The sequence below is a fragment of the Eumetopias jubatus genome, unplaced genomic scaffold (genome assembly GCF_037043125.1).
Source record: "Eumetopias jubatus isolate StellerSeaLion01/CBP00866 unplaced genomic scaffold, mEumJub1_p1.0 scaffold_7, whole genome shotgun sequence".
In the NCBI taxonomy this organism is placed as follows: Eukaryota; Metazoa; Chordata; class Mammalia; order Carnivora; family Otariidae; genus Eumetopias; species Eumetopias jubatus.
Window position 1 is genome coordinate 89,691,808 of NW_028274813.1, and position 21,617 is coordinate 89,713,424.

General features: G+C 40.6%; 1 protein-coding gene across 4 annotated transcripts in view; it reads left to right on the plus strand.

Annotated features, from left to right (window-relative positions):
* SLC12A1 (solute carrier family 12 member 1) overlaps positions 1-21,617 on the plus strand; it is a 91,941-nt gene that overhangs the window by 13,038 nt on the left and 57,286 nt on the right. The window contains exons 4-13 of one of the 4 annotated variants that reach the window (XM_088025118.1): positions 2,044-2,139; positions 2,640-2,735; positions 5,127-5,266; positions 6,373-6,483; positions 8,405-8,516; positions 10,174-10,301; positions 15,852-15,936; positions 18,437-18,588; positions 19,807-19,914; positions 20,222-20,345. In XM_088025118.1, the coding sequence (XP_087881244.1) occupies positions 2,044-2,139; positions 2,640-2,735; positions 5,127-5,266; positions 6,373-6,483; positions 8,405-8,516; positions 10,174-10,301; positions 15,852-15,936; positions 18,437-18,588; positions 19,807-19,914; positions 20,222-20,345 (1,152 nt within the window). Of the gene's footprint in view, positions 1-1,414; positions 1,511-2,043; positions 2,140-2,639; positions 2,736-5,126; positions 5,267-6,372; positions 6,484-8,404; positions 8,517-10,173; positions 10,302-15,851; positions 15,937-18,436; positions 18,589-19,806; positions 19,915-20,221; positions 20,346-21,617 lie in introns of all 4 variants that reach the window. The other 3 variants (XM_088025121.1, XM_088025119.1, XM_088025120.1) reach the window with 3 other exon arrangements.

Consider the following 21,617-nt stretch of genomic DNA (forward strand, 5'->3'; position numbering starts at 1 on the left):
GACAGCCTGCCAACAACAATTACGAAGCTTCCACTTTATGTGGGGGACCATACCAAACAGACCCAGGGGAGAGCGTTCTGGCTAGAGCCAGGGGGATTTCAGTGCCTGTGACCCCAAAATTCTTTCTGTAACACTGGCAACAGATAGCCTAACAAGAGAAAAACAATTGGAAGTTTATTAACTTACGCATCATGTGTACACAAGAGAAGACTCAGCAACGGGTAACTCAAAGGAGTGGGCTTACATAGCATTTTAACAAGAGAACAAGATTTTTTTTTTAGAGAAGTCACAAGACAAAGGGAAAGGACTGAGTTTCTAGGGCGGCAGATTGTGGGGGCACTAATGGAAAATAAGTAAGTTTGTTAGGTAGTTTCCTCCAGCTGAGAAGGGCCTTGAATTGGCTCTGCTGATGAACTTCTGTCCTTCCTGCTATAGAGGAAAGTGGATCCACTTTACAAACTTACGTCTTGTTTTGAGGCAAATGGGGGAAGTATCTGCTTTTTTTCTGTTGCCTTTAGCTCAAGCTAATCTTTCTGCTAAAGTGGTACATTTTGGGGTGGCAGAGTCTGCTACCCTTCAGTATCCTCTCGTCTGTGTGCTTCCTGAAGCTGACAGCAGCCTTGCCTTTCTCTGAATTCCGGTTTATCACTTTCTGCCTCCTAGAATCATTGACCTTCTGCACCATAAGATCCTTGAGGGCTGCTTTTTTCATTTCATTTTATTTGTTCCTTGCATTTCTCTTGCTACCTGACACCTGGCTAGATGTATAGTAGGCTTTCAATAAACAACAGCTATTATAACTATCGTGGACATGGACCAAAAAGCAGGGCCACTGACTGTGTACTGTGTTCTACTCACTGTGCTGGCCACTTTCCACATGGATTCTTTCTAATTCCATTGCCATGTTTGGCTCAGAAAATGAGTAACTTGCCAGAGGTCATGTAGCCAATAAATGAAAGTAATTCCACTTGATTCTTTCTACTTTATTCATCTGCCAGATGAACAATTTGTTATATTGTATGTAATTTTCCACTCTCACACAACCAAATGGACATAAAGAGATAGTTACCTGGAAGGATGAACATTTACTCTCCAGTTATATGAGCGGCTTGGAATTGTATGGACCAATTATTATGTTTGTAGGTGTCAAAAGCAGCATACAAAATGGGGTTCCCGTTAAATTTTGACCAGTCCTCGTTGTTCAGTCGTGGGCAAGTCTCGCTGCACATCTTAGCTCTTCAGTTTCTAGGCAGAAAACTTCAAAGCTGAGCATTTACTCTAGTGATTTCCAGGCCAACTTGTTAATTCCAGTGTGGTCCTTTGGTGATTACCCTAGATTTGCTGGCTTTTATGTAAACGATCTAATGGATTGTTCCACTGTTTAATTGCCTTTATTTTTCCTCTCTCAACTGAGGTCTTGGTGTGATTATCATCGGCTTAGCCGTGACAGTGACTGGTATCACTGGTTTATCCACCTCTGCTATTGCCACAAATGGATATGTCAGAGGAGGTAATTAAACTTGTGACCCGCACGATCATTTGTAAGGTAAAGGCAACCTAGGCTCAGATAGTTCACCAGCTGACCTTTCTGGAGTGTTCTCAAAGGTAATCCAAGTTGGTTCCTTTTTTTCCCCTCCAGGCAAGTGAGATGCAAGAAAAATGGGGAAGGATTTAACCTTTGTCAAACCTCCAACTTTCTCATGCAGGTTCCTCTCAAGCAAGAGAGAAGGTCAAATGTCATGTTTTCTCTTTTCGCAGCCAGGGTAGTTTGTCTCCCAGGACACCAGCATAAGTCAACTTTTCCTTTCCAGGACCGCATATTAGATTGTGTTTACTTTTGGAAACCATCCTTCATCATAATGAGCAGGCCTCGGACTTGATCTTTATGCCAGGCAAACCTGTTTCCCCCCAGCACAAAGCAACTCTGCTGGGGCCCCAGGCGTGGACGTGAAAACTTAAATCAGAGGCAGTATAGTTTGCAGCAATAGGGAATCCAAGTAAGAAAAGTAAAACATACTATCTTTTATCTCTCATTGCTAACAGGTCTTGGAGTTCTCATAATTCTTCTTTCCACCATGGTAACTTCTATTACTGGGTTGTCAACTTCTGCAATAGCAACTAACGGGTTTGTTCGTGGAGGTAACATTTCTAAGATACCTAATGCCCTCATCGCTTGCCACGGGTAGGAAAAGTTTTTATATACTTCTCTTTGACTGGAGCAAGCAAGGAGCCCACTGTTCTTGACGCCAGATGCAGAAGGAAACCTAAGGTACCGTGAGCTCAGTCCTGGTCCGCGCCACTCAGCTGTGGGATCTCCTCTAATGGACCTCTCGGGCACATTGCAGCTCATGGTTTCCAGGTGCTCAAATTCCTCTGGTGAATGTTTTCTTTTTCAGGTCGGTCTGCAAGCCCCTTGCCGGTGTCTCTGGGGCAATGATTCCTGGACGTGGCTTCAGTTTTAAAGTTTAGTACATTTCAGGTGCTTCCGAGACCTTCATGGACTGGGATCTTTTAGAACATTTCAGGTTTTTCATGGGGAGACTGACCCTTCTGTGACAAAACTCAGACCGCTGCCTCCTCGAGTGCTGGTGACTTCTTGACATACCGGAGTCAAACACCTTTCTTGGGGGATTTTGCAGGTCTTGGAGTCATCATCATCGGCCTGAGTGTGGTGGTGACAACACTCACAGGTATTTCTATGTCCGCTATTTGCACAAATGGAGTAGTCAGAGGAGGTAAGTCAATTCATTTACTTATGACTACAAGCTTGGCTTACAGAGTAATGTCTACAGTTGGTTTAATGTTGGAAGTAAAATTTGCATATTCATAATTAGTCCCCAAAGCCTTAAAGCAAAATGAACTAACCCAAATTTAAACATCAAGGCAAAATTCTCTCAGCTAAAATTAAGAGATATCCAGAAGGTTTTCTTTGACCCATTTCCCGTGATTAAACATGTTTATAGAGAGTGACTGGGTGTTTAGAAAGAAGGCATAAATAATTACAGTAAAATATATGGTTTATTTGTGCCTTGGCCGGGCCCTGCTGGCTCTCTTCCCAGGCCCACTTAGCACCCCAGTTGACACTCCCTGCTTACTAAGCCCTCAGAGTTCACCCCAACACAACCCTCCCAGTGGCCCCCAGGCCTGAGAAGATCCTTCAAAAGAAAATAGCAACAACTAAACAGAACAAAGAGTTACTTTTAAATCATCCAGGAATAAGCAGGCCTAGGTAGAAAATGAAGAGGGCAAGGTTTATCATTGCTTCTAATTCCTGTCTTCCCCCTACCGCTCTTTTTTTTCTTAAAGATTTTATTTATTTATTTGTCAGAGAGAGACAGGGAGAGAGGGAACACAAGCAGGGGGGAGTGGGAGAGGGAGCAGCAGGCTTCCCGCGGAGCAGGGAGCCCCGATGTGGGGCTGTGCGAGGCTCCATCCCAGATGACCGGAGCCCAAGGCAGACGGTTAACGACTAAGCCACCCAGGCGCCCCTCCCCCTCCCATTCTATTTGGCTTCTCCTGGGGCCGCAACTTGGGTACCTTATCCAGGTTTCCCTCCCCAGGACCTTCTAAGAGCACCCTTCCTTCCACAAACACACATCCTCTCACAGCTTCCCCTGCCCCTCTCTCATTTTGACCAAGCCGAAGTAACCGGCTAGCTAATTTATTTAATGTCATGTGGACAAAGGAGATAATGGGGATTTGCTCCACCCAAATAATTGGTTACATTTCTAAAGAGAGCTTTGACCCTTTAACCCAAAGGAGTTACTGCAGTGGAGGAAATTCCTTTTCCGTAAAAGATAGTTTTGTTTTTGTTTTGAGATATGTTTGTTCAGTGTCATTCCTCTACCAATTCTGCTCACCTCTAAGACTAGCTCCTTAGAGGAAGTCATTACTTTCCTATGGTCAGTCAGAGCATCTAGCTACTAGGCCTCTCAACACCTAGTCTTTTTTTACCTGCTCTCACTACCCTCTAAGAGTAACCAAGGCAACTCAGTCTTTCATGTGCAAAGAAAGTTCACGGCCACATATAGAACAATCTTTTCAAGGTCCAAAGGAGAAGCGATTGTTCTAAACCCTCCCTATCTTTCTTCCCATTTGCCACCCCCATACATATATGGGTATTTGGCAATAATCACGCCTTCTTGAGCTAAAAACAGAACCAATTCCAATTTATAGAGTGGATAACACGTAGCACTATACAGATACCTTTTTTTTTTTAATTTATTTACTTATTTGTGGAGGGGGTGCGGAGGAAGAGAGAAACTTTAGCAGACTCCGAGCTGAGAGCAGAGCCCGACGTGGAGCTCAGTCCCACGACCCTGAGACCAGGACCTGAGCCAAAACCAAGAGTTGGCGCTCAACCAACGGCACGACTCAGGGGCCCTGCATACAGATACCTTTTTATGCAGAAAATATATATCGGAAAAGTATACCAGAAAGGAAGGTAGAATAGCAATGATAAACTTCACCTACTTCATTTTCTGCCTAGGCCTGCCTGTTCCTGGAAATTTCAAATATAAAATTTTACTTTGATTACATTATTGATTTGAACTCACCAATGAATTTTTTTTAGAAAACAAAGCATTTGGGGGCGCCTGGGTGGCTCAGTCGTTAAGTGTCTGCCTTCAGCTCAGGTCATGATCCCGGGGTCCTGGGATCGAGCCCTGCATCGGGCTCCCTGCTCTGCGGGAAGCCTGCTTCTCCCTCTCCCATTGCCCCTGTTTGTGTTCGCTCTCTCGCTGTGTCTCTCTGTGTGAAAGAAAGAAAGAAAGAAGGAAAGAAAGAAAGAAAGAAAGAAAGAAAGAAAGAAAGAAAGAAAGAGAAAAAGAAAGCAAAGCATTTTGTTTTGGTAAAGTTTGCTGTAGTCTTATTTGTATACAATTTGTGTACAACTGGGTTTCAATAAATCAGAATTTACTAAGTCAGGATAATTCTATTGCATTCTGTTATCGTTCTCAGAGTACAAAGAAAGCCTAACTTATTCATTCAAGTAACACAAGAGTCCTAATATTATTAGCAAGTTGCGATATTTTTATTAGAATAAAAATTATTCAAAATTATTTGGTCATAGAAACTAAATCCCTTAGGAGTTCCTCAGAGTAAAGCATGTTCATTTTTTGTTTTAGGTGGGGCCTACTATCTTATTTCCAGAAGCTTAGGGCCTGAGTTTGGTGGATCTATAGGCTTGATCTTTGCTTTTGCCAATGCAGTGGCTGTTGCTATGTATGTGGTGGGATTTGCTGAAACAGTGGTAGATCTTCTTAAGGTAATTAAAAGTTTTTCTTTTCTTCAGCCAAGTAAGATAATTCAGTTCAATTTGCCTTTTCAGGGCACTAAGAGGTTATCATTATAGCAAGATGAAAGGAAATAGATTTGTTCTGTAGAATGTGGAAGTTCGATATAGTTGAAGGAGCTCTAGGCTTGGCATCAGAACTGGCTTGGAATCCTGAGCTCTCATATTGATTAGCTGAGATATTCTGGGCCAGTCCCTCTATTCCTCTGAACATTATTTCTCAAATCTATCATGTGGGCTATTAATGCTGTTCTGTGTATTTCATAGAAATGTGGTACAGAACAGATGAAATAATGTACATGAAATACTGTGTAAAACATGAAACAAAAGAGAAATAATGGGTGCTATTATCAGCAGCAATATTACTACTGTGGTTATAGATTTCCAAAGGTAAAGACAGTTCAAACATTAGAACAACTCACTGCAGAAAACTCAGCATTTCCTAGCTTAGGTAGGCCATCTCGACAGTGTGTCTGTGAGCGTGTTAACTAGCTGGTATGTGAACTAACTTCTAGTTCTCCTTTCATGGTAGTGATAGCATTCACTGAATTCAATCAGTAATAAAGGACCTTTATTGGAAAATTAGATGAGTAAATGAGTGGATTATATAGTTCATAAGGTATGTGATCTTCAAGAAATGCATTATCTGGATTATGGAGTTTGTTATTTAATTGAATAACATGCATTTTCCAATAGTCACATTGAAAACCACTCAGTTTTATTTCTCTAAGATTCCCCTTGACACGCAAAAATAATCATTCTTGTGAAACAAATAACAACAATGTGTATTTACATGTACACATACTTATCTCGGTGCAACAACAGCTTTAAAAGCTGTGACTAGAATAAGCATCTAGACTTTCCAACTCCTAACCTTGGCTACCAGTGGCCTATTATTATAGGACAAAATAATGTGAATCTCTGATTTAGAAGCACCTCGCTTTTCCATTATCCAAATGGTCACTAGAGCACAGTATTTCTTCTTACTGTTCAATTTTACAATACGACATACAGACAAAAAAAAAAAAAAAAAAAAGCTCCGTCTCTAACCATTTTAGTGATTTTCGTTGTTGTTCCAGGAGAGCAATTCAATGATGGTGGATCCAACCAACGACATTCGGATAATCGGCTCCATCACAGTGGTGATTCTTTTAGGAATTTCAGTAGCTGGAATGGAATGGGAAGCAAAGGTGATTTTTCTCAAAATGATGTCATCAACCACCGCTGCTCGGTCTTGACCAAATTGCAGGAATAGAACAAACCCCATCTTCAAAAAGAATTGCTATTATTACTTGCTATGGCAAAAGTTGCAGGTTAGCACTGGGGGGAGCCCCAAGCCCTCCAAACCCGAGGTCCAGGCAGTCAGGACGCCCTGCTCGTGTGTCACATGATCGGGCCTGCGCTTTGTCCTTCTCTGTGTGGTCATCACTGTGACAGAGACACCTCGGTTGCTGCCATCTTCACCCCTAGGCCCCTTATGATTGTAGGAACAGTCCATGCTGGAAACCTGCGTCTCCCAGTCCCACCCCTGGTGTCGCATTTTCCAGCTGACTGTGGGTGCCTGAAGCCCAAAGGATATGGGAGAAGGGGATAGAGGCCGAAACTATCGTTCTCCCCCGAGATGCAGTACTTCAGGAGTAAGTCCTGGAACTAGACAATATCTGGATTTAACTAGTAGTAACACAGTTAGTAAATTTCTGAATGGCAGGAGCATGTCTTTTATCTGATTTATAACTCTCTAGTGACTGGTATAATTGCAACTGGTCTTAAGAGCCTGAAGATATGGTGCCTAGACTTCAAGAGGTCCCCAGAGATTGAAAAGTGGCCAAACCCGCCCACCTCCCTAAGGCAATGAGAAACATACAGCATTTATTTGTGGATTATGCATTCACATCAAACAAAAATTAATCCAGTGCTTATTAGGTGCTGGGCATTCTGCTAGGTACTGGATATTCAGTGATGACACAAACAGGCACAATACTGCCCCTAGTTGAACATACTATGGTCTGTGGGGATATGAGTAATGATCAAGTAGATAAACAAGTAAATATAGAATGGTAAATTGTGAACATGCTAAAAAGGAAATAAACAGGACACTCAGATAGAAAATAAGGGGCATCTACTTACAATGACTTTATTCCCTGAGGGAGGCAATGTAGCTGCAGGGCGGTAGAAGGTAGGTTTAAAGCTCTAGCTCTGTTGCCACAGCACCTGGATTTGGATCTGGTTTACATCTGTATGACCTTGAGAAACGTGCCTAACCTCTCTGTGCCTCAGTTTCTTTATCTTTTAAAATGATGATAACAATATTACCTACTTCAGACAGTTATTGATAGTATTATTTATCTGAAAGAATACTGGTAAAGTGAAATCTGTCTGTTACTGTAAACCCTCAGTGAATGTTAGCTGTTATTATTTAGATTCAGTGGTCAAGAAAGTCCTCTCTGAGTAACAAAGTAACTAAGGCTTAAAGGATGAGAAGGAATAGTTATGCAAAGAGTCAGGAGAAGTGCATTCCCTACAGAGGGAACAGCATATGGGAATGCCAAGCCAATAGACCCTTGAAATGTCAGCAGGGGGAAAGGGGGACAAAGAAAGACAATTTGATTGGTCAACCTTGCAAACCATTTGTGCTGGGCACACACCGGTAGCCCAACATCAAGTGTACAAGGCATCACGGGAACTCTATGAATTATTGTGTTATTAATGCAACTCCTGTTGCATTTAGCACTGGGAAAGGAAAGAATCCATAAGCACTCTGCCTAGAAAAGAAATAAACTCTATCAGCGATAAAACTTTGGGCTCCATTTATATTCCTGAGGGCACTGCAGTAAGTTACTCACCTAGTACTTGGAATGTTTTTGAAATGTAACCTTCAAATGCCCAAGCACAAGCCTCCATTGAAAATGTAACTTCTACACTCCCGTCAGAAAAGGCTTATAAGTTACCATTCTGTAAGATACACTATTACCGACTCTGGATAGTAGTTTTAATCAGAATAACCAGATAGAGTTTTTGTCCAGTGGACTTTCAGTAGACATGACTTTTGTAATTATGTAAAACATTGTTAAGTAATTCTTAAATTGGCCTCCTTTTACTTTGCCATTCCAGGCTCAGGTGATACTTCTGGTCATTCTCCTCATTGCTATTGCAAACTTCTTCATTGGAACCGTCATTCCATCCAACAATGAGAAGAAGTCCAGAGGTTTCTTTAACTACCAAGGTACGTGTGACAAATGAGTTGCTTGGCAATCAGTGGTTCTCCACTGCCCACCTCCATCACCACCCCTGTTACCCCCATGTCAGCCATTAGAATCCAAGTGTGATCCAAAGAAGAGCCTGGGGTTGGACTCAGGAGATCCAGAGTGAGTCTCAACCCTGCTGCTTGCCAGCTAGACCAGTCACCTAACATGTTTGGGGTTCAAATTTCCCTGCTGAAGTGTGGGTGATAACAACTTCCTGAGGGGATTTTTGAGAAGTAAATAAGATAGTGGATGCAAAAGTGCTTTGAAAACATTCAAGTGTGGGACAAATTGTTGCTGCCGTCAAATAGTATAAGTAGAGTTGTACATACAAGGAAAGAGAACCTAGTTCAGACAATTTGCTCAACCCTCGAGAATACTAAAGCCAAACATGGTCATTTTCCTGCTAGACTTTTTTTTTTTTTTTTAAGATTTTACTTTTAAGTAATCTGTACACTCAACATGGGGCTCGAATTTACAATCCCGAGATCAAGAGTCATACGCTCCACCTCCTGAGCCAGCCAGGCACCCCTCTGCTAAACTTTTTTGTACCTTGCTTATCTATAGCATTACCTAGTTAAGCATCACTGTCAGGTTTTCAAGCACAAAAGATTGTAGGAATTGGCATAGGATCCTGAGGGGATGTCACAAAGCATGAAATTCTCCTCCACCTATACACACCATCCTAACTTTCCATTCTAGCTTACTCAAGAATCCACTGCTGAGATTTAAAAAGTATTTCCCTTCATCATTTATTCAGTTTTGAGTGTCTGTTTCCTTTTGGTATTAGATCACCTCTTTCTTCCTGATTCTTTTTCTTTGTAAAGTTTGTCTTGTTTGCTTTGCATGTTAACATCGTTTTCCTTTCTATTCTTTTCCCTCCTTCTAGCTCCTGCCGTATTTTTTCTGATGACTTAAGCTTTCTTTCCTTGTTTTTGCATCATCCCAGATTCTTTTGTTCGTGTTTTTCTTCCCTCCAACTCTGTTTTTCTTCTACATCGTTCCCTTCTCATTTAAGTAATTTGTTGAGACCCTGTGGGATGGTATTATTTTATGACTAAAGTTCCTTGCTACTATTCTTTTCCTATATATGAAAATTTGGTATAGAATTTAAGATCTAATCTCTGGGAGCAAGAAGTGGGAAGGTTAGAACATAAGTAGCAAAATGTTAAGATAGTTTCACCCACAAGTTGCTCCACCAATTAAAAAAACAAAAAGCATAGAAAAGCTGTGTTTGATTATTTATGCACATAAGAAAGGAGCTGTGTATGTGTAGGGCAGTGTACATGTGTGGTATATTTGTGAATATGCCAGCATGGTCATGAGAAAAATTCTCCATTTCCCTCTTTTTCAATCTTCTAGGTTCTAAAAAATCTGGAGGCCTGGGTCTCTGTTGGCACACAAAAAATTTTTCAGAGCTATGTCCTAGAGATCTAAAACCTTGTGATATATACCTATACTGACTCTTGGCAAATATTGACATCAAGTTCGTCAAGAGTATACCAACATCTTCAAATTCATTCCTTTTAGAATATAGGGACCCATTTGCATGATACATTGATAGAAGCTAAAAATAACCATATCTCCTTTTCTGTAAAGAAAGTCTACAAGATAATGTTCTCATTATTTGTGTTGCAGCATCAATATTTGCAGAAAACTTCGGGCCAAGCTTCACAAAAGGTGAAGGCTTCTTCTCTGTCTTTGCCATTTTTTTCCCAGCAGCTACTGGGATTCTTGCTGGTGCCAATATCTCAGGAGACTTGGAGGTATGTTGTTTTCCTCTGCTTTTGTAATCCTGGGAAGTTGTGGTGCTGTTGGTGAGCAACACAAGCTGTAGAGGTCAACAGTGACCATAGTTCTCTACTGATGTTAAAACCAACATTTCTGTAAGGGTCCCCAGTAGTTTAAAAGTTCTCTCCTTTAATGCCAGACCATTCTGTTTCTGATAGTCCATCCAAAAGTCTTATTCAGTGATATCGGAAAGATGGAGAATATTGGCAGTTTATAACATTTCCAACAAGATGAATATAGTTCAGTGAAAAGAATATCAGAACAAGCCTTTCTCTTTTAAACATCTAAGGAACAAAAACACATAACATTCAGGGAAAAAAACACCCCACCCCCTCCCTCTCCCTCCAAAAAATCACTTTATTAGTGAATTTTTATGTCATTAAATTCAGAGAAATATTCACTCATTTAATTGGTATTTATTTAGCACTCCATTCATATTACTTTATGTTAAGTACTGTAAAGAGCACTATTAGAATATTGGTTTGAATGTTTTATAAAAGACTAGTAGCAGTGACCTAAAAAGATAGAAGTTTATTTTTCTAGTGGATAAAAATCTGAGCTCATAGGCCATGCAGTGGAATAAGAAAAGTCTGCTCCAAATGGTAGCCCAGGATCCCAGATCACCTCTCTTGATTGACCACTCCTTTAGGGTTTGTCCTCATCTGCAAGGTCCAAGATGACCCGTCACTTCCAAGATCATGTTCCAGCCCACAGGAAGAGGAGTAAAGAATAGAGGGAAAGCAATTCCTGGACCTTGCATGTATTATTTCTGCTGACATTCCATTGGCCAGAATTTAGTGTCTCTGACCTTGCCTAGTTACAAAGAAGGCTGGGAAATGTAGTCTGTAGCTGGGCAGCCATGAGCCTAGAATTTTAGGGAGTTCTTGTGTTAAAAGGAGGAAGGTGAGAATGGCTATTAGGGGATAGTAAACAGTCTCTAACATATACAAAAAAGGAGAAGACACAGGTCTTACCTCAATACATCTATAATCAACTTTGGAAGACAAGAAATATTTATAAGAGCCATGAAGAGACATGTATAAATGAACATCATATGTAATGTCTGAATAAATTGTGAGATAAAAACAATAAACACATAATTGTTAAGTCTGGGATGATTTCCTCAAGGAAGTTACTTTGAAGTGTGAACTTAGAGCAAAAGCTCAATACTGACTATTGTTGAGAAAATATAAGGGTATTCCAGGCAGAGAAGACAAAAGAACAGTCAGGCATGGGGATACTGGAAATAGTAAGGGATCCCTCACAGTTTAACTGGAGAAGCCCTGAGGAGGCTGGATGACCTTATGATACAAGGGGAAATCGTCACTGGTGAGACCCGAGCAAGAGGTGCTTGCTCTGGAATGTAAGTCCGTGAGAGTGGGGACCTTGCCTTTGGTTATATTCATTGCTGCCTCCTCAGAGCTAGGTAGGTTTCAATAAATATTTATTGAGTGAATGAATAAAGGGATTTTGATTTGTCATATTAGGGACCACAGTGCCATGGTAGATTCTTGGGCTGAGATATGGCATAAAATAGATTAGGCGGGTGCTCAGAAAATTAAGTAACTTGTTCAAAATGATTCGAGTAGTTAAGTATCGCTGCTTAACAAAATTTAGCTATGGATGTGGAGCTGCCAGTTTCTCAGATTTGGAAAAGTATTGGAGGTCACTGATTTAAAATTCTGCAAACTGTAAGCACACATTTAAATGAAAGAATATTGTACTTTCCTTAGAAACAAGTTCATATTAGATACTTAGTTGTCAGTTCAGCTCAGCCAACACTTACAGAGCACCTGCTGATGCCAGACACTGGGGAAGCAAGGAAGAGCACAGTCCTCCCTTCAAGTTGCTCATGGTCTAAGGTGAAGACAGACTTACTCTGTCTGAGTCACGAGAAACAAGAACAGAATCATGTACAAGGGAAAGAGGAAACAGTAATTGCCTGTCCCTGAAGAAGTAAGGGAAGGCCTTCAGAGGATAGGGACACTCCATCCAGATTTCAAGGGACGAATAGGTGTTCATCAACAGAATAAAGAAGAGAGGGACGTTTGGAACAGAAGGCCTGGAATGTCAAAAGGCACAGGGAAAGATGCTGCTGATGGAAATCAGTTGACATGTGGAATCGGGCATGCAAGTAAAATTGTTTCAGCAACATTTTCATAAGCATGTTTATAAAGGACCTTCCGTGTGTCCTGACATTCTGGGAGTAAGCAAAGAACCAGAAGATATCCCTATCTAAAATGGCAAGACTTAAAGTTCCTTTCTCCCAAGATGAATGCTACCTTGATTAGGGATGCTATACTAGTAAGGAGCTTTATTTCTTTGTCAGTCGGTACTGAGAAATCTCTGAGTTTGAGTTTCTATATAAAGAAAATGTAGAGAATGTTCTGTCATGATTTTCAGGGCACATGCAGTCATAGTGTTGTAAAAAGTTGCATTCTTTCTACTTAAAAATATTTAGGTGATTTTGCAAGTAAGCTTAACTTTCAGCATATACACTAATATATGCTATTAAGTAGAACGCAAAAATCCTTTAAACTACAGAAGAGGGAGTTTGGATATTATCCCCAAACTAGCCAGAGACACTAAGGAAGTTAGATCAAGGAGTAATATGTTTACGTTTGTTTTAGGAAAAGCCTACTAGCAGCTTGTAACGATGGGTTAGAGGGTGGGGGGGTGATAGGTAGGGAGACCAGAGGCAGAAAGACCAATTAGAGGATATCACAGCAGTCTGGACAAGAGACGGCATGAGCCCGAATTAAGGCCACGGCAGGGGAAATGGATCAAAGGGATCGCTTTTTGTTAGGGTTAGGAGAGGAAACGGAAAGTGTGTTTTCTACTATGATCTGCAGTCAGAAAACACTATACATCACAATCCAGTGCACACATACAAAATTTTCCCCGAGCAGTTTTTAACTTTATTACAAATGATGTCTGCTGATATTGCCCCATCAGTTCAATTCTATTGTATTCTTTTAATGCTGGATGCAACCAACCTACCGAATTGATTCCATGCTATAACTGATGAGGATAAAGAAGCTCAGATTTGGCCATTTAGGTTGCAGTGGCAAAAGGACATCAGAGTAGAGATGTCTAGTGGGTCACTAGATTTATGAGTCTGGAGCTCTGGGAAAGATCTAGGGCAGGACTGGGAGCCATGGCATGGATGAGTTCATCCAGGTCTGTGCAAGAGGGAGGAGAGCAAAGGACCAAGAAAGTGCCCAGGGGACATTCAAAATGTTAGTGGTAGAAAAGGAGTCCGTGAAGAAGAAAGACAAAGAGCCATCTAGGAGGTAAGGAACTCAACAGAGAGTGGGATCATGAAGGTCAAGAGAGGAGAATGTTTGAGAAGGAATAATTAACATGATCAAAAGCCAGAGTGGTCAAACATGTTAGGAACTGAGAGGTGACCACATGTTGGGAAGTGACAAGGAAACTTCAGTACTTTAAAGATAGGATTTCTCTGAGAGTAAAACTAGAAATAATCACATTAGAGATTCATTTCAACTTAGTAAACATGTCTTATTTATACACTATAGGGATATGCAAGACGTTAGCTCTGTTCACAGCCTCAGAATCCTTCTCAAGATGGCACTTCAGGCTGCCAGTGACAACAAGAGTTGGCACAAGGCGATGCTACAAAGTTCCCACCCTGAGCCTTCCACTGGTTAATGCTAATTGATAATCTGTAAATATGTGCCTAGGAGAAGATGTGGGAGGTACCCAAATCTATCCAAGATAGTTAAGATGCAGCTTCAGAGATGCAAGATTAGATGGGGTTGACACTCAAAAAGCAGCAATCTAATAGATTGCTTGTGTATTCTGTCTTAAGAAAAAAAAATATCTAATAAAGAAAGGTGAGGGAAGGTTAGATTTTTAGGTTACAGCTGGGGAGATGGAAACTAATGTTTAGAATAAAAACTAAGAATTTGTCAAAGTCCTGGTCCCTGTTTAGGGGAAAAGGAGCCAGAGCAGACAGGGTGAATATATGATCACACATTAAGATACTGACATCCTGATTTATATTGGGTCAAGTCTGACCCTCATGTAAATTCTAAGTAAGTAATTTCAGAGTTTGTAGCAGATGGTTCCTCATAAAAGCTAAGCTTTTATGTTTGAGGTACGTGATTGCCCTCCACCTTCACACCTCTTATCTTTATATATGTTTCCTTTCTTCCCACTTAAATTAATCTTCCCATTTCACTCAGATCACAAGACATAGTTTATAAAATAAAACTTGAAACATACCATGAATTGGGAGATTGAGTGGGGCCCATTTCAGCCACAATTACTTTCTTCTTCCTTTGACGTGCTGTTCAACTGCACTCATTAGCCAAAATCACTTTTGCAGACAATAGTTTGGAAGGAGGAGGCTAGGTATATATGCAGCAGAACTAGGCCTATGTACAAATATTCTTAAAGGAGTGGGAATCAATGACCACAGAGTGGCTCCATGGAGCTGACTTACTCCTATTAAGGGCAAATTCACTTGTATAGTTATTTCCAGCTGTCACGCTGGAAATTTACCATGAGTTGGCCTCTCCGATGGATTTGATCAGCAGATTTAAGTTAAAAACAAAAACAAAAAAGCTCAAACTTTGACTACATTTATTGCTTATTTGTATTGATACATCTCAGGTCCTCTGGTGGGGGGACTAATACCTACTGAGATTGTGCTTCCCTCAATTCAGTATTTATTGACTCTTTCTATATGCCAGGCACTGCCTTGTATAAGCAAGAATACATTGAAATCTCTATTTAATAATCCCTGTTAAGTTGAATTCAATAATTTAAAAGTTATGGTGCTTGGAAATGATTATGCTATGATTTAGCCCCCAAAACAGGATATAAAATGGTATGTTATATATGATGTGAGCTCAGCCCAGTGAATTTATATACATGCATAAGCAAAAAAGAAAAGCCCATTTTCTGGTATAAGCTTAAATTTGCCTCTTTCTTTATGCCTGCTTATGGAAATTAAATATCTCCCATAGCAGTCATTCCTGAACTAGATTCCAAATGGGAAATTTGAGGGATTGGAAAACTTAGTAGATCATCTTTTTTGCTTCAGAGTTATTTATTTTTAAGGCAAGCCTAAGCTTAGTACAAAACTAATACCCACACACAGATATTGTCAAGGTGCATCAATGCGCGGGGTGTGTTTGTGTCTTTCCCCTAATACATTAAGGTTTGATGTATCTGCATAAAATTCACAGGAGATAAAGGGGAGGGAGACGCTTAGTGAGTGAGCTAACTGGTCTACTTTTCTATAAAAACTCTGTCCTGGACAGTTAGAGATCTCTTCTATTCAGCGCAAAGTTCTAGAGACTTCTTTATTCACCTTGAACACCTTGTATTTGTCCAAAAAGAACTCAGGCTCACTACTTTGCAATTTGCTTGATCTTTTCTTTCAACCCTGTCTCAGGAAGGGTAGCCTAAACATTTGAAATACAGTAATAACTCCAAGTCATTTCTATTTCTTATTCCACCCTGTCTCTTCATCCCACCATATTGTTTCTTCAAAGGATCCCCAAGATGCCATCCCCAGAGGAACCATGCTGGCCATTTTCATCACCACTGTCGCTTACATAGGAGTTGCTATTTGTGTAGGTGAGTTGTATGTCTCCGGTGTCCGAATGCCAGAATTACAAGGAGTCTGGTTGTTCTTATGTCCAGTGGGCTTTCAGTGGGTAGAAAGGTTTTTTTTAAAGACAACATTTTTAATTCCCTTCCTGGGTGCTTTAGGGGTTTGAATGCAATTAAGCTGTATTACAGGTGTCTCTGGGTCAGGGCTAGGGTAGAGTTAATCAGATTGTTATTCCACATGAACACAAAGAGAATCCCATTTAGTTACTCTAGGTGATAACCCCACTGCCAAAGGAGCCACCATTCCCAGCATCCACCTCCCTCGCCATGGGAGGCAGGTGAGAAACAGAGCGAGAGAAAAGAAGCCAGAAATAAAACAAAACAAAAACAAAAATAAAAGCCTTAGGAATGTATGAAAGACATAGAATTGATGGCTGTATCTTCTCCTTGCACTACTGTCCCTGATATGGAAATGTCACTATCACAAGTTGGCAGGAAATCAGAACAAGACCCAGCTGCCAGCAGTGTGGGTGGTCAGCCCCCACATTGCTCAGTAAGCGGAAAATATGTGGATGCACCTGCTGTTCCCAAGCTGACTTTCATTCCACCTGCTGTCTGCAGCCACACCTCCTCCTGGTTGGGGGTCACCTCATGCTTATGCCACAGTAGGAGAGGAAGAAATGTGGAACATCCAGAGAAGAAAACTCTTGTCTGTGCACACTCGGGAATATGGGTCCCCACTGCAGAAGCCCAAATGACCATTTTACCGAAGGGCACATCCCAACTGTACTCTGCTAAAGGAAATTGGGGAAGTGCATTTATATTACTTTGGCTTCTGGAGAAAAAAGCAAAACCGTTAACTTCTCTCACTGTCTCTTATTTGAGGAAATTGGATAATGTTAGGTGTATTGGTGTGGCATTTCCAAGTTGAGTTACATGTAAAGAGATTTTATTCCAATACTTTAGAAAATTGACACATTTTAAAATGACATTGAAACCACCTTAAGTTAAATTTCCCAAATGATTTCCTATCTCACACAATGTAAAAATGAAGGAACGAGTAAAGTTATAGACCTGATTTGAGAGATTCTTCCAGTTTTTGCCTGGAAGAAAATTCCCTTTCTATACTTTTCCCTGGAGAGGAGGATAGTCCTGGGGTCCTTGGCCTGTCATTAGTGCAAGTTATGGCTCATAGCTCGGCTTCACGGAAATTTAGGGAGTTGTATTGCACAGAAGCCAAAATATATGCTTCCAAAAAGTCAGCTCAACATAAATGAACAATGCAAAAAGGTAAAATCGGGAACAGATTGTTTTGCTTGGTAACCAACATTCATAATTTCAACTGTTTAAGCAGAGGCTAGGAGGCCACCCCTCAGGGCTATGTAAACAGGATTCCGGTACTGATTATTTTACTCTTCCAACTCGAAGATCCTATTGTTTTTAAATCTTTTGCAGATTCACAGGATATGAGTTCTATGGATAAAATTGAGGGTTCCCATTAGTACCTGTCACTGGGACCTCTCTTAAAGTTATTAGCAAGAATGAAAATTCATACCGGCTAGAGTTTGAAAAGCAAAATGAACAGTTTTATTGGTTGGAATTTAGTTTGTAAAATATTTATCCTTCAGGTAGTTCAGAAAAGTTTCTACATATTTTCCACATATAATCATATATTTCAATAATCCTATCAAATACATAGCGGCAGAGATTATAGTTACAAAATTCATAAGGAAAGTCTGTTAAAAAAATATATATCAAGGATCTTTAAAAAGTTCATAACTCCATTTCTAGGAATCTATCCTAGAGAAATATTTTGAAATAGAGAAGAAAAAATTTGTGCACAAAGATATTCATCATAGAATGTTTATAATGGAAAATAACAGAAATATCAAAATAGATAAAAGTAATGGAATAAACTGATATTTGGTCGAATATTATTTGACCATTAATATTACCAAGGAAATCTCAATATTTTATCCCCAAACATTTTCTTTATTTTTTAAACCTTTAAAATTCTATATAAAGTTGAATTATAACTCTTTAAAAAAATTATGCAAGGACTATCATCAGTTGAAAACAAGGGCTCAGGTCTCTTAATTACTAGAATTCAATAATGCCATCCCTTAGTTCTCTTGCAGATGAGGAAATAAATCCTTCTACCTGAAAAACACCTAGTCAGTAGCACCATGCCAGAAATATGAATTGAATATTATGTGCAAAGCACTGCCATGTGCATTTCAGAAAGTAAAGGTTGGAGAGTTCCAACCCCCAGGTGTCTTACAAAGGTAGGTGAGAGCTTGGACCTAAACCCCCCTAGGCAGTAGAAGTGGCAGAGCAGACTGTCAGAGACAGGGGGTGTTCTGGAGCCTCTGAGGATGGGAAACTTCAGGTACCATGTCCCTAGGATGACAAGAGAGGATGGCGGTGGACCTGCTCAGACTCAAAGTAAACTATGTTTTCAGAAGAAAATCCCATGGGAGCAGAACGCTTATAAAGAAATGATGAGCCACGGTTGTTTCCTCAGGGGCCTGTGTGGTCCGAGACGCCACCGGAAGCATGAATGATACCATCATTTCTGGGATGAACTGCAATGGTTCAGCAGCCTGTGGGTTGGGCTACGACTTCTCAAGATGTCGACATGAACCATGTCAGTATGGGCTGATGAACAATTTCCAGGTTTGAACAGAAAAAAAAAAAGTTTCTTTCTTTTTGCTATTTGTGTAGGTAAGTTGTGTCTCTGGTGTCAGGATGCCAGGTTTAAAGGTTTCATTTGTAGAATGTCATGTGTAGTATAATGTTTCATTTGTAGAATGTCATTTGTAACTTCTGACTTTGCAACTGATTAATTATTGGTCCATTTGAATTCAGCAAGGAACAATTTGTGCGTGAGGGAAGGGAGCTCCATAGACATTATGTGGCGGCAAATCCTGTGGTTACATTTACTGTGGTGGGGAGAGAGCAGGCAGTTGTATGAATTGCATCACCAGGGAAAGATTACCACCCGACATATTGCATCTTCCAATCAATGGTGCCAGATTTCATGGTGGGGAGAAGGAGAGACTTAGATAGTTGGTATTTGGAATGCACTTTGTGCATGGATCTCAGTTTTGGGAAAGTCCCTGACATGATCCTGGGGTGCCTGGAAAACAGGGCCAAGAGGGACATTGTGAGTGGCAGAAGGGGGATGGAACAAGAGAAGTTGGGAAAACTGTGGAACTTGAAACATCAGTTTGTCTGAATGATTGGTGAGCGGAGGGAGAGGCAAATTTGTCATGAAGTCTTCATTCATCTATTTTAACAACCAAAAAAGAGAAATTAACTCAGCCGAAGTCATTATTCCAAAATATGACTTAAATTGATAGAATCTCATCGTGTCTCAGATCTAAAATTATATTTAATGAGCACAGAGAAAGCAAAGGTTTGAAAAGCCTCTACGTGCAGGAAGAACAAGAAAGGCAAAAGCTTTTCAAAAGACTGGGAAACAGCTGAGCCCTCCCCAAACCTTATTAAAATACCACTTTCTGCTCCACAGAATTTCCCATTGTCAAAGAAACATATGCTCCCAAAGAAGGGGGGAAATGTTGTCAAAATCCTTGAAACCATTTCCTTCTTCATTTTTTTCCAGTATCTTCTGGAGGTATTGTGGTGAGCATTTCCTATTTTCATAAACAACGACAACAAAATGGCCATTTCCATTTTGAAAAAACAAATATGAAGAACTTGAGAATGAAGCAGGGCAAGGGGGTTGGAATCTGATTAGAAGCAATTGGCTTATAAAGGAGATTCCAAATCATGGAAAGTAGAAGGGGAAGCATTTGCATAAGATTTTGGCTTTGTTTGTTTGTTTGTTTTGTCTGTTGGATGAGTCTCCTTACTTGAACATCTTTTCCCAAGGTCATGAGCATGGTGTCAGGATTCGGCCCCCTCATCACTGCTGGCATCTTTTCTGCAACACTCTCCTCAGCCCTGGCCTCCCTCGTCAGCGCACCCAAAGTGTTCCAGGTGACATAAGCCAAGAGCACGTGCTTCTCCCTACGTCCGTTTCCACTGAACGTGGATCAAGCTGAAATATTTGTTCTCACCAGCCATCATTTTCCAAAACAGTTTAATGTTTGCATCTGGCTCAAATGCTGTCTGCCACATAGTCAAGATCGATTCAAATAATATAAAGAATGATAAACTGCTGTGTTAACTTGTGCCTGTATTGTCTATCACTTCATCTTTCTCCAAATCTTCTTGTTTGAATCACCTAGGGAAAATGACTGTGCATGGATATAAATGACGAATTTCTCCTCTTCTTTTCCATTAGGCTCTGTGCAAGGACAACATCTACAAAGCCCTGCAGTTCTTTGCAAAGGGATATGGGAAGAACAATGAACCCCTGAGAGGATACTTTCTCACTTTCGTTATAGCCATCGCGTTCATTCTTATTGGTTCGTGATTTTCTTGTGCTTACTGAAAGCTAGAGAATTCTTCTGATTACTGGTAGGGTTTTCCTTTCAGCTTGAGGAATTACCTGTTTTCTGTTTAATATCCCAATTGGGCATATTGGAGTCTGTCTAAGAAGGAAATGAGGAATCCTTGTGTGCAGACAGCCTTTGAGGACTTGAGGTAGACTTTGGACTTTAATCTCTTCTTTGAATCCGAATGTTGGAAATCCATCCAACCAAATGCAACCCAAATCCTTCCTCCAAGCTGCCTGATATCCTCTAATTCTAGAGTCTTCCCCAGCTGCCACCTGTCTCCACATCTCCTGGCCTGGCAGCTACCAGGAGAATTAAAGTGTCGTTTACAAAATGTTGGTCCATTGACCACCTATATCAGAATCAGAATCACTTGGGGGTTTGTTAATGTGTTGATTTTTCAGACCCAACCCCAGAGAGGATAAGGGCATAAGGAATCTGCATGTATACAAGCTCCTCAAGAGATCTGTACACTGAGGTTTGAGAACCCCTTGCCCAGACTATCATCTCGGCTCCCTCGCCCTCTCCCTCTAAGCAATATAGAAACAGCTGCATAATCTTGGAGAGGCACATTCATCAACTTTAGCCTGCACATTCCTCATTCCTCCCTAAGGTGCCACCTTTGCTGGTGAGCATATCAGATGAAAAGAAGCAAAACGCAAGGCCATGGTAACTCTGTCTAGAAGGGCAGAGCCTTCCTCAGCGCAGTGGCACCAAACAATAAAGGCTCCTCATCATCACATAAACTCAGGAAGTGACTGTAATTCCTGAATCCTCATGAGATTTCTACAAGGTTGAAGAGGGGGAAGATATGACTATGTTTGTTAGATTTTTTAAAAATTAAACAAAAAGCGATTATGTACAGAAATGTTTCCATTACATAACTTAAAGACCTCGGGCGCCTGGGTGGCTCAGTTGGTTAAGCGACTGCCTTCGGCTCAGGTCGTGATCCTGGAGTCCCGGGATCGAGTACCACATCGGGCTCCCTGCTCAGCGGGGAGTCTGCTTCTCCCTCTGACCTTTCTCTCTCTCTCATTCTCTCTCTCAAATAAATAAATAAAATCTTAAAAAAAAGACCTCAAATCATTCCCCTATAATGTATTTATGTGATCAAATAGCCAAAGTGTTAAAAAAAATTGTATAAATTAAATATCATCCTTAAAAATGACTCACAACAACGTACATGAGCTTCATGGCAACTATTTTTGCCTACTTCCCTGCTGGCATCTATGATCTAGAATC